Here is a 14548-nt window from a genome sequence, read left to right as displayed (position 1 = left end):
TCTTGGCCGTCTCTTTGTGGTTACTTTACAACGCAGCATTTATGGTTGAAACAAGTGCCCATTGGCCATGGGTTCTCCTTGCAAGTTTCTTTCTGGGCGGAGCTAGAAAAGAGAACGAAGCGCATTTTTAAATTCCTCTTTGTAAGTTGGGTGTTCGGTGTAGTGCCTTTGAAAGTGAACAGCTGTACAGTAAGCATGGGACACACCAGAACAAGGACCACGGCAAACCACGTATGGATGCTGGAAACTATCCAAACTAGGCACACGGCAACGTCCGCTCTAAATTGAGCGGTCCCTGAGTTCATGTTTTTTTTTTTTCTTCTCTCTCCCTCTCCCTCCCCAAACTACCGTTGACATGGGAAGGGGTCAAATCTGACACGTCAGCTGTGGGGAGGGGCCAAAACTGGGACGGGGTTGAACACAGCGTGATGCTCGCTCGAGTAGCGTGCCCTGCAATATGTTTTTCTGTCCAATTGAAAACTATGGGCGATGTATTCCAACGAATGAGAAAAGATAGGACAAGCTGCGTTTTTATTTTTTTCCCACACCACGGGGCAGGAAAAAAAATAAAATCGCTCACGTATGTGACCCTATGCAAAAGAACACAGTTCGTATTCGTGTGAGATTTGTGCATCCCACAACACATACATCTCTCATGATTTTCTTGGCTGTGTGAAAGCTGCCTTAGGGTCCTTATACACAGGCAGATTTTATGGCACTCATTTCGATTTAGGTTAGGGCTAGACAGCGATTCACGACCTGAAGATCACAGTGTCATATGTGATGTTGCATCTAATGATGGGTTCGCTTTGTGACCTGTGGCCTTATGCAACTGTGATACAACCGTTGCAGAAAATCCAAATCGGTTGGACTTTGGCTGCAGGTCATATGCGACGTTTCCACCATAAACATCAATGTTAAGTTGCATTGTCTGCGATTTGGTTGTTTTTGAATGGCAAAATTACTGCTCTGAAACAATCATATCAAAGAAAGAAACCGACAAGTCACACACGTTTGTGTTACGTTACTTTTCTGAAACATCATGTTACAAGACACGTTACAGTGTAGTCCTTTGTGGCAATCATCGTGACTGTACTGATTGAACAATCATAATTTCATTCATTGTTAGTGTGGCAGGCGGGAAGAGGCCTGCACTCATTGAGCGGTTTCTAAAGAGTGGCTTGAGGACCTGTGTCACGACGGTGATGAATGCAGCGCTCTCTATATAATCTTGCGCACAGATGAAGGTAGACAACAGGATATGATCGACTAATACCATTAGGTGAACGTGACGCCAGTGCCTGACTTAAAAGAACTTTGTGGAGAAATAAGAATAACACACATATTTGAGTAAACTGTAGGCATACAGTTTACTATTTACTATGGCTGTCTGCAAGAACATTAAACAGTAGCACTTGCATACACAGTGTAAACATTGCTACATTGATAAACAAGGCCCGAGGAGGCAGCATCCGAGATTTGCAAAGGCTATAGAGAAATGACTGATGAAGACTGAAAACCCCTATCAACCCTACTAAGATTTTTGCCAACCTGAAACACTACCTACAATTCTCTAGTACTCAGTCAGTGGTTCTATAGAGATTCTCTGAATCTAGTCTGCTGTGTCTGTGATGGCTGTTTGGTGAAAGCAGGGATAGAAGGCATAGCTCAGAAGGATTTCAGGGCTTGAAGGCAAACACAGGCTTCTCTCAGAATAGTGGTTGATTGATTAGCTGCATATAGGATCTCTAGAAGTTGGAAGTAAACTGCAGTTACAGGACAGAGGGGGGAGGGAGGAAGCCTGTAAGCTGGCTGCAAACATCTTCCTCCCCCTTCTTCTGCCTCTTTGTCTTGCTCTCTCTCCACTGAATCCTGCACGTCCCTGACTGCCTCTCTCAACTATTTTATATTTTTCTGCTACACAGATAAGAGGAACAGGAAATTCCTCTCAGCCCGCTCCGCATAATTTTATATTCCACAACACTTCTACTCGACCCAACCCAAGCAACCAATCACTGTGAATCAGCCAACCCAAACAACTAATCAGGTTGTGAATCGAGTAGAGGTGTTGTGGAATATAATGATATGTGCCCCCTCCACTTAGGGAAGCCCCGATTTAGCTCTGCCCCTTGACCAATCAGGGAGCTTCTTTCATCCTGCAGGGTCATGTGATCCACATGTCTTTTCAGGTCCTTCAGCACTTGTAGTAAAGAAAAATGACTAAGATAAATTAACTATTTAGTTCCCTATCCTGAATCCATCTTCTTATTAAACGAAATCCAGCATCACTACCCTTTGATAAGTGATCTGTAGTTAGGACAGTTGCTCTTGACTTACAGTTAAGTACTTTTATGCTGTAGTGCCACAACCCAGGTCACTACAGCAACACATCCCTGTTGACACTGAGATGTGCTGCTATTAAACGATGACAGCCAGTTTGTCAGCTAATTGCTGGGAAAAAGACAGGTGAACGAATGTCCTATGATCATTGGCCAACCTAAAAGGGATTACACAGCCTGACAGACTGTCATCAATAAAGTCTTCCTAACACATTAGACGTCCTGCCAAGAGGGTCATAGTGCAATAGTCATATATGGTGACATTTGCTGACTATGTCTGTAAGTCTAACTGCGTGATGTCTGTAAGTCTTCTCTAAGCACAGGAAGACCTCTATACAACTACTGATATGACATAGGGATGGTGACCTCAGCGCTGTCATTTCTGACCCTGTTATGTGATGATCCATCATATTAGTAAAGCCACCAACGCTGTCACATGTCTATTTTTCTACAGAACACCACAGCCGAAAATGCCTTTGCTCTGTGACACATTGTTCACACACTGATGTGAGAAAGTATAAAAATGTGACATCTCCTCAGCTGTTCTAAAGTTTTCCTATCCTAGCAAAGGTGGGGAAGGCAACAAGAACAGGCATAATGAGATAGGCACATCGCCCTACGTGAATTGGAAACCGGTATGAAAATAGCTGTCAGAAACATCAACAATCTCAGAAGCCGGTCTGAAGCAGCTGATATGTAAGATTAAAACAAAGATAAAAAATGGGCCTCAACCTGAATGTAAAGAAAACAAAAATGACATCTGCAAAAAATGGATACATTCAAATCAAAAATCGACAACGAGGCCACAGAATGTGTGCGAGACTTCATCTTCCTCGGTTCAAAAATTGCCCAGGATGGAGAATCTAAGCCAGAGATAAAACGTAGGATAGCATTGGGGTGGAGCACGATGCTAAACATGGACAAAATCCGGAAAAAGTAGGAATTAGAGTTTTCACAGCTGGCCGATATATGCTACGTTGGGAGAGATAAAAATGGTGAACGAACGCACAAATCAAACATTTGTGGGCCCATTCAGACGGCATGGGTCCCGGCCCATATACGCCAAGATTACCGTGCTGTTGCCCCTTTCCCCTCCCTCCCCATTGCAGGCTCACCTGTGCTCTCCTCCCCACTGGCTCTTTGCAATGGGAGGGGCGGGGGCAGAGCTAAGCGATGGCCTGTCCCGCCTCCTCCCAATAGTGGCTATGGACAAGGGGCGGGAGCTTAGCTCCACCTACACCCCACCCCCTTTCATTGCAAAGAGCCAGCAGGGGGGAAAGCAGAGGTGAGCCTGCACGGGGGGATGTAAAACAGCCGGACAATATACGCTTGTGGGAAAGAGCCCTCAGGCTCATGTATTTTGGCCATGTAATTTGATCAGAGTTGCTTGGACACATGGCAAAAGAAGACCTGGCCTCCAAAGAACACGACATACTGTCAGAGCGGATACTGGCATAGACATCAAACAACTAAAAGCAGTGCAAAACCGAAAAACATGGAGGGAGCTCGTCTACAGAGTTGTCGAGGGTCGAGAACGACTAAATGGCTAACAACATTATTGCCCTATCAAAGCTGAACTCACAGGCATCAATTGTAAGCAGAGAAGCCAGAAACACGGAGCCTCATCCCTGACTCTATAACATTAGGATCTCTCAGTAATCCAGGTTGTCATATGGGCCCATGTGGCCAGGGACATACCCATCATGGAGGCATCTCAATCATCTGCTGTGGGCCTTGTTTGCAGTAATGTAGGGGTTTAAAGGAACCTGTTAGCGAGTTTTCACAATCCACTCTATGATAAACCCTTAACAGCGCTGCTAATGAGGTTTCTAATCTAATACCACAATACTTTTACAATCAGGTTTCTCCCTCACCACCGCACCAGCCACGCCCGATCTTGATTGGCATGCATACGGATTTCTCTTCTTCGCTGTAATCCCGTGAAGTCGCCGTAGCAAACCCTACCCACACTTGCGCACCTCAGCTCTCCCTTACTAGCCGTAACCCCAGATGCATCCTGTCCATTGAGCTAGCACCGTAAATGCTGTGGATTTTCCGTGAAAAAAGCTGCATTATTTTTGTCCCATGGGAGCGCAGCCTTACCAGCCTTCTGGAGGGCAAAACCTTCAGGCATCGGGCCTTGGCACAGCTGCTACCTCTGCACCCCTTATATCTACTCCCCTGCTAAAGTGATGGCCAACTAGGTGGCCCCCACAGCCTATACACATTTATAACACGTCTAACCAGCATTCAGCAGGACGGTACTGAGACAAAGATGACGACCGGCGCACTTTATGTTTTAGGGTTTTATTTCTATGTTACAGTTTGCATTAATAACAGTAAAGTACGGCTGCTGTCACTCCTGCGTTAGGGTCAGTTCAGGGTTTCCATCTCTCTGCCTCATTTTTTAGGAGAGAAACTGAAATAGAAGGGGAAAAAAGCAGATCCGTCTTTTTTCCCGCATTGATTTCAATGGGGTTTCAAAACAACGGAAGGCAAAACAAAAAGGCTTCTGTTTGCGCTATTTTCCCGTCTAAAAAACCAAAAACCTAACGGAACGGGAAAAATGGAAGCCTTTACATCTGCTTTCTGTCGTTTTCAATTGATTTCAGTTTCTCTCCTCTAAAAACAAAGCAGGGAGATGGAAACCCTGAACTGACCCTAACGCCGGTGCGAGAGAAGCCTCGTTCTGGCTACAAGGCCGCCTCCTGTAAGGCAGCACTGAGGTACAGATGAAGATACATTCAGTGTGAAGGTCATACTGTAGGTACAGTAGTCAGTCTGATCACAGCGATCACCTGATCGTATTACAGGTCAGGACTACAGGTGAACAATCAGTAAAGTGTTTCTCTTAGTCGGATCCCCTGGTAGGAGATTGCTTGAAATCCTGAGGCTGCACTACACGGATTCTGACGACAACAGGCCCCCCGGACTTCTCTCCGGCGCGGCGCTGGCACGGACACCTCTCCGGCGCGGCGCTGGCACAGACACCTCTCCGGCGCGGCGCTGGCACGGACACCTCTCCGGCGCGGCACTGGCACGGACACCTCTCCGGCACGGCGCTGGCACGGACACCTCTCCGGCGCGGCACTGGCACGGACACCTCTCCGGCGCGGCACTGGCACGGACACCTCTCCGGCGCGGCACTGGCACGGACACCTCTCCGGCACGGCGCTGGCACGGACACTGGCCCCGCTATCCATCGCTATATCCATTTTCAGGGCAAAATGTGTTTCATTTTTTGCAATATTATCCTCACAAATCTGAAAACTGGAAAGCCGTGGGCCATCCGCCCAGGAGACGAATCCAAGATTACTTAAAGGGATTGGTCATCAGGTTTATGCTGTCCGATCAAGGCAGCATGAACCCAGGACAGGGGTGTGCAGTGTCCCCATGTAGAGCTGATTCTGAAACGCTGCTGTATCTTACAAAAAGCATACTTTGAAGTTGGACTCCAGGAAGGAGCCTTAAGTCTCGGAGGCGGAGTGCGCCGACCTCTGCCCGCCCACGGCATGCTGACTGACAGCTCTCTTTTTACATATACTAGGGGACATAGCGGTCAGTATTTTTGCTCTGGCTGTGAGTCGGAGCTCAGTTCCCATGTCAAACTTCAAAGTATGTTTTATTTAGAAACATTGTAGTGTTTCAGAATAAGACCTAGATGGGCGCACTGCGCATACCGGACCGGGCAGCATCAAGCGGATGGCAGAATCCCTTTAGACAATGTTCTGGCGCAAACGTTTGCCACAAAATATTGTAACACTTTTTCCGCCTCTGTCATGGTTCAAAATGCACCAAATGTATTATAAGGGGCTGTTCCTTCAAAGAAAGCTATCCTGTATATTGTGTATGGGGGATAAGTTGCTGATCGGTAGACCGACCTCTGGACTCCCACAGATCCTGAGAACGAAGGTCTAGAACTTTCCACAATGAAATCAGCGGCAGTTGCATGTGCGCAGCTCCACTCCATTCAATGAGACCCCCGGAGGTAGCTCTGTACTTGAGCGGTCCCAATGACATGAACAGAGTGGGGGTCCGCATGTGTGACAGATGCTACTTTCATTGAAGGACACTCCAGACATCAGTGCTCGGGATCGGTGTGAGTCCCAGTTGTTAGAAATCTTGCCCAATTCCAATGGGTGAAGAAAAAAAAAAACTAAAATCGCCCTTGCCTGTTCATACAAGTTTCATGTGATTTTTTACATTTTTCCTATTTTTTACGCACGTGAAGAATGTTAATGATGAGGTGCGATTTTCTCGCAAATTACAACGCACTCACAGTGAAAACCACAATTTTACAAATGGGATATCGATCCAAGTTTCTTGGTTGGATATCGCAGCGGCTCGTGTGAACGCACCCTAAGCTATGCTATATAAGCCAGTGACGTGTTCTCTGCATATTGACTGACGTTAAATAATAACCTGCAGGAGATTTTACGTGCGTCTCATTATCGCCTGTGAACGCCTCCGAAATAACTTGGAGCGGCCCATTTTAAAACAATCCCCCCTTCTGTCTGGCTCATAGGACTGCCTAGCAAAACCGGGATGGCTGGCAACGGTAGGATAGGACTGACTGTAGAAATCAGAGGGGGACATGAAGTTCTCAGAATCCCTCAGTAGTGCAGCCTCAGGATTTGGGCCTGGACATTCAAGTAATCATCTCTAAGTACAGAAGATATTAGAACAGTCTCAGATTTAATGACATTGTAGTGGACATTAAAGACCGTAAAGGCTCCATCTTTATTGTGTGAGGTCCTCTTTAACGTGGCACATCCATGTCATTGCATAGAACTTGCTGTTAGCGCACAAAATAAACACGTTGGAAACTCCTGTGACAGTTGAGTCTTTTGCTATTCTTTCCCCATAGATAATACATACTGAGCGTAGTTTTAAGGGCTTGTCCGTTGAGAAATCCCATTTTCATTCACCCTAGAGGTTCCCAACCGTTTGCACATCGTGAGCCACATCCAACTGTGAGTGCTGGTTGGGCGACATTGTATTCAGAAACGCAGGACCAATTACATGTGGAGAAACAAACGCTCAGACATATGGCTTCTGGTCCAATGGGGACTGCGATCGTCATCGGGGAATTCACTAATGTAAAGTCATTAGGGACTTCTACTACTGATGACCTGTCCTCAGGATGAGCCACTATTGTTGATCGGTGGGGGTCCACCACTCAGGATTCCTACGTCATCAGTGCGGATGTCAGCGGAAGCAGATAGCGCTGTCCGTACTCCAGCAGCCCGGTTTGGTACTGCAAGTGCAGCATCCATTGCTTTCAATGAGAGCTGCAATATTGACAGAGCGTCCAGCAATCCCACAGGAATCCAAAGTGGTGAACCCTCACTGATCAACTACTGAGGACTAATCCTGAGGACAGGTCATCAATACTACAAGTCCTGGACAATCCCTTTGATATATGGAGGTCCGCTGCTCAGAATTGTCATCTTTGTCTCTCTGGAGGACGGTCCTGTCCTGCGTTACACAGACAACCCATTGATATGACTCAACACTGTGTAATTCTTAGTTTCTCCTGCAGTGGCGCTGTGGGGGAATTGAACACTTGCAGCCAGGTTTTCCAATAGATTGTAGCTGATTGTTGGAGGTCCCAGCAGGGGGACCCTCTGTGATAGCTTATTGTCAAGGGACCCTTCTAACAGGTAGGATTGCCCAACGCGGAGAACTCCATTTAAGTAAGGATTATATGTGTTTAGTCATAGCCTCCAAAGCGCCATCACCAAGTTCATGATTAAGAGTTACCCGATATATAAATGTGTTCCCCTTTCTGTCATCTCTACTGACATTTCTAATTTATTTAAAGGGGTTCTGACATGAATAATTTTTTTATGCTTTAGCAGCCATTGTTCCCTGGTCTGCCTAATGGACCCAGGGAACCCATGGGTTAATGGCTGCTAAAGCATAAAAATCTTATACTTACCTTGTCTCCTGTTGTTGTTGACATCGGGGGGTCATCTCCCGGCAGCATATTAGCACTTTCTGCTTAGGTTAAGCAGCCTGACTAGAGCCACCTGATTGGTGCACGCTCTGCAGTCACGTGGTGCCGAAGAGCCAATCAGGTGGCTCTAATCAGCAGCGCTGCTTAACCTAAGCAGAAAGTGCTAGTATGCCTCCCGGCAGGCAGTCTTCTTCCTCCAGCAGCCACGCCGCTCCGGGATCGCGCACATGCGCAGTGGAGAGGTGCCCTCTGACAGGAGTCAGGACGGGCCGCGTCTCCACTGCGCATGCGCAGCACTCCGGAGTTCAGCAGGACGGACGGGCTGCCCACAGCAAGCACTGTGCGGTCCGTCCGTTCACCTCGGAAGTGCCTGACGGACGGACCAGAGCAAGAAGCGGTCTTTTTGACTGCTCCTGCTCTGCTTTAAAGGCACAGAAGATGATGCCGGCTGGAGGGGACATGCCTGGCGATCGGGCCAGGCCAGGCAAGGTGAGTACAATTTTTTTTTTTCCATGTCAGAACCCCTTTAAAGTGACCTTCTGGTTTCAGGACTGAATTCTGTCCCGGCTGGAAGGAAAGGCGGGTATATGATCTGCAGTTGTCCTTTTCGCCGGGCCTCAGATCTACCGGTTACTGGTAGCATTTTTGACTGTCCAAGATGGCCAAAGTAATCCTCAGACTGCCTAATCCCCACAATGCACTGGTAGTGTTAGACTACTGATGCACTGTATCTGCTCTCTGATTGGCCAGGCCTGCGCAGGGCACAGTCTGCATTAGCTAGCTAGAAAACTGTTGTGGCCATCTGCAACTACCATAAATTAGAGCCAGAATCGGCAGAGAACAGTTGCAGGTAAAACCCCTCCAGTCCCCTTTTGTTCCAGGGCAGAATTATTCAAAAATCGGAGGGGCGCTTTAAAACATCTTTTCCCCATAACTGAACACTTCTGCAGCGTCTTCTGTTGCAGCTCTGCATTGTGGCGTCCCCTGGTATTCCTCCTTGACATTTATTTATAAGTGTTAGCAGTTGAGGGGTATGTCCCACCACAGCCAATCAGTACTGCTAGTATTAGACTGTGGGGACACACCTCTTTCATAAGTAGAGCAGCAACACCCAGTTGTCAATCTATTCATAAATTTCCAAGAGGAATAACAGGAGGGACGGCACAATGCAAAGTTATAAGAAAAGATGCTCCAGAAATATTGAATGAGGAATCCAAGTCTTTACTAAAGCCGACCGGTCAGTAGAGCCGACCGCTTATATTATATAGACAGTTAAATACTGATCAGGATTTCTTACATTTATTTTCGCGGTTTTATAACCAGAAGTACAAACCTGGACTCAAAATTAAAATCTATAAATGTGCCAAGCGAGATCCTTACCTCTGAAATACATTCTAAGTGTGGAGTTGTTCTGCCTGGATTTTCCTAACGTCCCTAAAAGCTCCGTGGCTTCAGCTGTAGTGGCTTCTGTGGCCGGCGATTCACTTGCTTTGTGATCGACTTTAATTACAAGTAAAACATAAGACAGAAACATCCGACTGCTCTGGAGGCAGCAGATAAGACGTGGACACATCTCCGCGGAACACGACACGTCTCCAAGGAACACGGCGGATGTGGTCTTCAGTGGGTTTCCTATGAGATTGCATTGTTTTTGCATTGTTTATGCTTTTTTAGGACCCGCATTTGGTTTGCATTGTTTTGTGTCAAATTACAGACAGAGCCGGCTGCATTGAAGGGCAGGCCAGTGCAATGAGGTAATGGGTGAGGCAGGTACCAAGTGAAGACTACCCTCCTCGGGCTCATTGAGGTCAGTCATGCAGTTGGCAGGGTAAACACTTGTGCCTCTCATGTCCATGTTGCATTAGAAAAAGAATGAATTTGTGCTCATGGAAGTCCATGGACACCAACGACAGCGACTGATCTCAATCCTCTCTCCTCTGCATAGGACTGTGTTGGATTTGGCATCTACAGGGTGGAATCAAAAAGATGGATTTGGCGCTATACATCACTACTGGTGTCCAATACTGCAGCAACAATAGTGTACTTGAATGGGGGCCCCAGAACATGGATTTCAGTTTTGTGCTGTGGCCCCTTTAAGAGATAGAGAGTAAAACCCAATTGCAAATTTAGGAATAGTGTTGCGTCCTTAGAACGTGCAACCTCAATAACATAAATCAAAGACACAACTGTGCAAAAGGAAACAAAAACTAAAGGGGAATGCTCTCCCTATCGTCCCCTAATCCGGGAGGGGACCCTGCCTACTCGGCAGACCGACCGCACTGATAAGTGCGAGCCTGCACTCGAACCTGGGCCACTGACCAGTCCCTCACTGGGAGCCCTAGCGCAAAATACAAAAGGAGAACAAAACCAATCAAAACAGCAAAGAACTTAGCTTATCCAGCAGAGCTTCCACCACACTGTGTTGCTCTGTAGCTGTCCAGCATAGGACTGAAGTGAATCATTGACCATCACAGGAGTAACAGTTAGCACTGCTTAAATAGCAGCAGAGCTACTTACCACCAGGTGCTGACTGACATTAATCTTGCAACCACCACACCTCTCAGCTCCAGGAGAGGTAGGAATGCTGCTAAACCCTGGTTTGGCCTGAAAGCAAGGTGGGAACCTCAGAACGGCTGCAACAAGTAGTATGTGAGAAGCAGAAATCAACTTTCCACGTCTTTCCAAGTCCCGTGGAACCGCTGCCATGATTAAAGTAAGGAAGTGGCCTCCTTCTGCTACGATACATGCATGGAGCCTTCGTTGGACCCGTGTTCCTTCCAGGGACTCCTAACGTGGATCGGTACCCGAATCTCCTGGTGGATGATCGGCCCCTATCTCTATCGTAGCAGAAGGAGGCCACTTCCATTACACGGTCATTACTTCAGTCATAGCAGCGGGTCCACGGAACTTAAGAGACGCAAAAAGCGGATTTCTGCTGCTCACACGTTACTCTTCAACTTTGTAATTGAATTTTACTCTCCCAGGGGCCACAACACAAAACTGTGATCCCTGTTCCAAGGCCCTATCAGGCCATGCGCCGTACCATTGTGCAGCTCATCCATGCCTTCCTATTCCAGTACGCTATTGTTATTTCCATTTAGGACACCAGTACGGAGACATGACGCTGGGTCCGGCCTTCTGACTACACTCTGTATAGGGATCGCACTAGGTGGTCGCCCTATGGATTACGTCCACGTCTCTAGTCCTACACATGAAGTGACCCTCCAGTTTTGGGACAATTCAGTCCAGGATGGGAGGGAGGGGGTATATTACCGGTTGGCGTTCTTTGTTGATGTCCCCCCAACTCGCTGGTTTATCTCCTGTTCGGAGAGCCACCATTTTGTAATCAATTTGAAAAGTTGTGAACTTAAAGGGCCTGTCCAGGGTTAGAAAAACACGTGCCTGGTACTGCAGCTCAGCTCCATTGAAGTGAACGGGAGCTGAGCTGTAATGCCACACACAAGCCACGGACAAGAGTGATGCCGTGTCTGGAAGAAAGCAGCCATGTTTTTTCAACCCTGGACCAGCCCTTTAAGAAATGTGCAATATATTCTGCCCAATTCCCCATTAATATTGAGAAGCTCGGTGACCCAAATAGACCAGGACATTCAATCAGACTGATATACAGAAAACGTGGAGTAGCTGCCCACGGCGATCAATCTGCCATTCTAAAGGGCCTCAGACTGGTTACAATGGAAAGCTACTCTTTAATTTATAAGTGCCCCAGTTGTGATAAATCCCCCAGTGATTATTTATACGGTCAGCAGAAGTTGGGACGGATTTCACCAACACATACTTTTATGATCGAAGTTTAGGAAGGCACCGTACGCGGACATAGGGCACGCTAGTTGCATAAGTAAGCACAGCCCTAAAGCCCATGCAGCAGATCATATTGCTATAAGCAATTTGTGTACGAAGGAGGATCAATCTAAGTGGAGCGCCCCTTTAAATGTCCCGCTTATACATGGAGGACAATGAGGCGGCTCTGTCTGTAGGACGGCGGTGGGTCCCAATATACCAGTATTGCTCTGTAAGGATTTGTAAACATTGTGCTAAGACCGTCTGCCCTATGGTATAAGAGATGGAAAGGTACAAACAGACAAGCGGCCGCCGCCAGCTACAGCCGAGCGCTGACCGTCAGCTGCAGCATGTCATGGAAGTTCTGGAACACGGTCCGGCACAGCTTTTCGGCATCGGTTTCAGGACTGGACTTCCAGGCGGTGCAGGCTATGACGATCCTGAGGAGTAAAGGAATACACACATAATACAACTCCAACAATCCGGCACTTAGATGTCGGCAGAGCGCCTGATTGACAGGATTTCAGGTTACTAAACGAATGGAAAGCCATTAAATAAATGACAGGATTTCTGAATTCACAGCATTCACCTTAAAGGAGATGTCTCGAGGAAGCAGTGAATTTTTTTTTTTGCCCAGTCCCCCTAATTAAACATACATTACTAATTACCCCTGTAAATTACTTTCCTAGCTGGTTTCTACTTACCGTTCCAGCGTTTCAGCAACTTATAAAACTTTTTCCCAAGATGGCCGCCGGCTCTTTTCGCATCGCTTGCTGTAGCCCGACGTGCGCGCTCCCGAGACGCTACCAGCTGTGTCTCCATGGCAACCAGACGCCCCGCAGCCGCCGACCGGACCCCTGGAGTGAACACCGCCGACCTGTCACCCACCGCCAGGCACAAGGTAACCGGCGCAGTCCCCCCCCCCCCCCATCACAGCCCCCCCGGCCCAGCGCTAGTTCCCCCATCACAGCGGCAGCCCCCCCGGCCTAGCGCTAGTTCCCCCATCACAGCGGCAGCCCCCCCGGCCTAGCGCTAGTTCCCCCGGCGCAGCGGCAGCCCCCCCGGCCTAGCGACAGCCCCCCCCCATCGCAGCGGCAGCCCCCCCGGCCTAGCGCTAGTTCCCCCGGCGCAGCGGCAGCCCCCCGGCCTAGCGACAGCCCCCCCCATCGCAGCGGCAGCCCCCCCGGCCTAGCAACAGCCCCCCCCCATCGCACCGGCCCATCACTTACCGGGACAGCTGGGCGGCTTCTCCGGACAGCTCGGCAGCTCTGCACCTTCCTCTAACAGAGGAAGGTACAGAATGGCCGCTCCAGCGCGCTCCCGAGCAGTGACAGCTCGTCTGCGCATGCGCAGAAGAGCTGTAGCGGGGAGCACACTGAAGCGGCTCGTGCTGAATGGAGAAGACCGGACTGCGCAAGCGCGTCTAAAAAAGCAAGCTGCCAGCGAATTTAGACGGAACCATGGAGACGGGGACGCTAGCAACGGAGCAGGTAAGTGGAATAACTTCTGTATGGCTCATAATTAATGCACAATGTACATTACAAAGTGCATTAATATGGCCATACGGAAGTGTATAACCCCACTTTGTTTCGCGAGACCACCCCTTTAAAGTCAGCATCACCCAGATGGCCTCCACATGTCAGTTGATGGTCAGGGGCCCCAAACTATGTATACATAACTCTGAAAACCCCTTTAAGAGCGCAACAATGTTGGGGGATTTTTTGTCCAATTTTCAAAAGCCATAACTTGTTTTCATTGGATCACTATGAGGGGCTGAAGTGTTTATGTGTACCGTTTGCGGTATATACAAGGTATTGTATTGCGATTTTTTTTTTTGGGGGGGGGGGGAGATGGATGAACAATCGCATCTTTGTTTTTTCATGGCATTCACCAAGAGTATAACTTACATGATAACTTTTTGCGGGTCGGTGCGGTTATGATGATACCAAAATTCTCTATAAACTTTTAAGGTTTTTCCACTTTTCAACAACACAATAAAAACCCTTTTTTGGAAAATAATATGTTTTTAGCTTCGCTGTATTCAACCCCCCAGAACACTTCATGTTGCACAGACAGAGCTCCGTCGGGTTTGTCTTTTGTCTTTGTAGCGACGAGCCGACGTTATTATAGGTAATATTTTTGTGGTCCATATAATTTGCTTTATCGCTTTTATTGTGGTTTTTGAAAGACAAAATGAACAAAAGCAGTTTGACTCCATTTTTTTACTTCCATTTTTTAGAGCATTTGCTGTGCAGGCAAAAAAGTGCATTCAATGTATTCTATTGGTTGTGTGATAGACATGATGATTGCTATTATAAAATGTCTATCGATTAATATAACCCAAATGTATTTTGTTGTTGTAATGACTTTTAGCTCAAGAGTTTAAAGGACACACACACAATCTAATCATGGTATTTGCTAGCCAATGGATGGGTGATGTATTTGCTCTAAG

At 47.6% G+C, this 14548-nt stretch overlaps 1 protein-coding gene across 1 annotated transcript in view; it reads right to left on the bottom strand.

Moving 5' to 3' along the window:
* Window positions 1–4630: 4630 nt before the first annotated feature.
* CROT (carnitine O-octanoyltransferase) overlaps window positions 4631–14548 on the bottom strand; it is a 56864-nt gene continuing 46946 nt past the window's right edge. The window contains exon 17 of the mRNA XM_066585604.1: window positions 4631–12536. Within this exon, the coding sequence (XP_066441701.1) occupies window positions 12416–12536 (121 nt within the window). The 3' untranslated portion in view covers window positions 4631–12415. The remainder of the gene's footprint in view (window positions 12537–14548) is intronic.

The sequence above is a fragment of the Eleutherodactylus coqui genome, chromosome 12 (genome assembly GCF_035609145.1).
Source record: "Eleutherodactylus coqui strain aEleCoq1 chromosome 12, aEleCoq1.hap1, whole genome shotgun sequence".
Taxonomy (NCBI): Eukaryota; Metazoa; Chordata; class Amphibia; order Anura; family Eleutherodactylidae; genus Eleutherodactylus; species Eleutherodactylus coqui.
The sequence above is the reverse complement of the archived record's forward strand: the minus strand, read 5'-3'. Positions and strand labels throughout refer to the sequence as shown.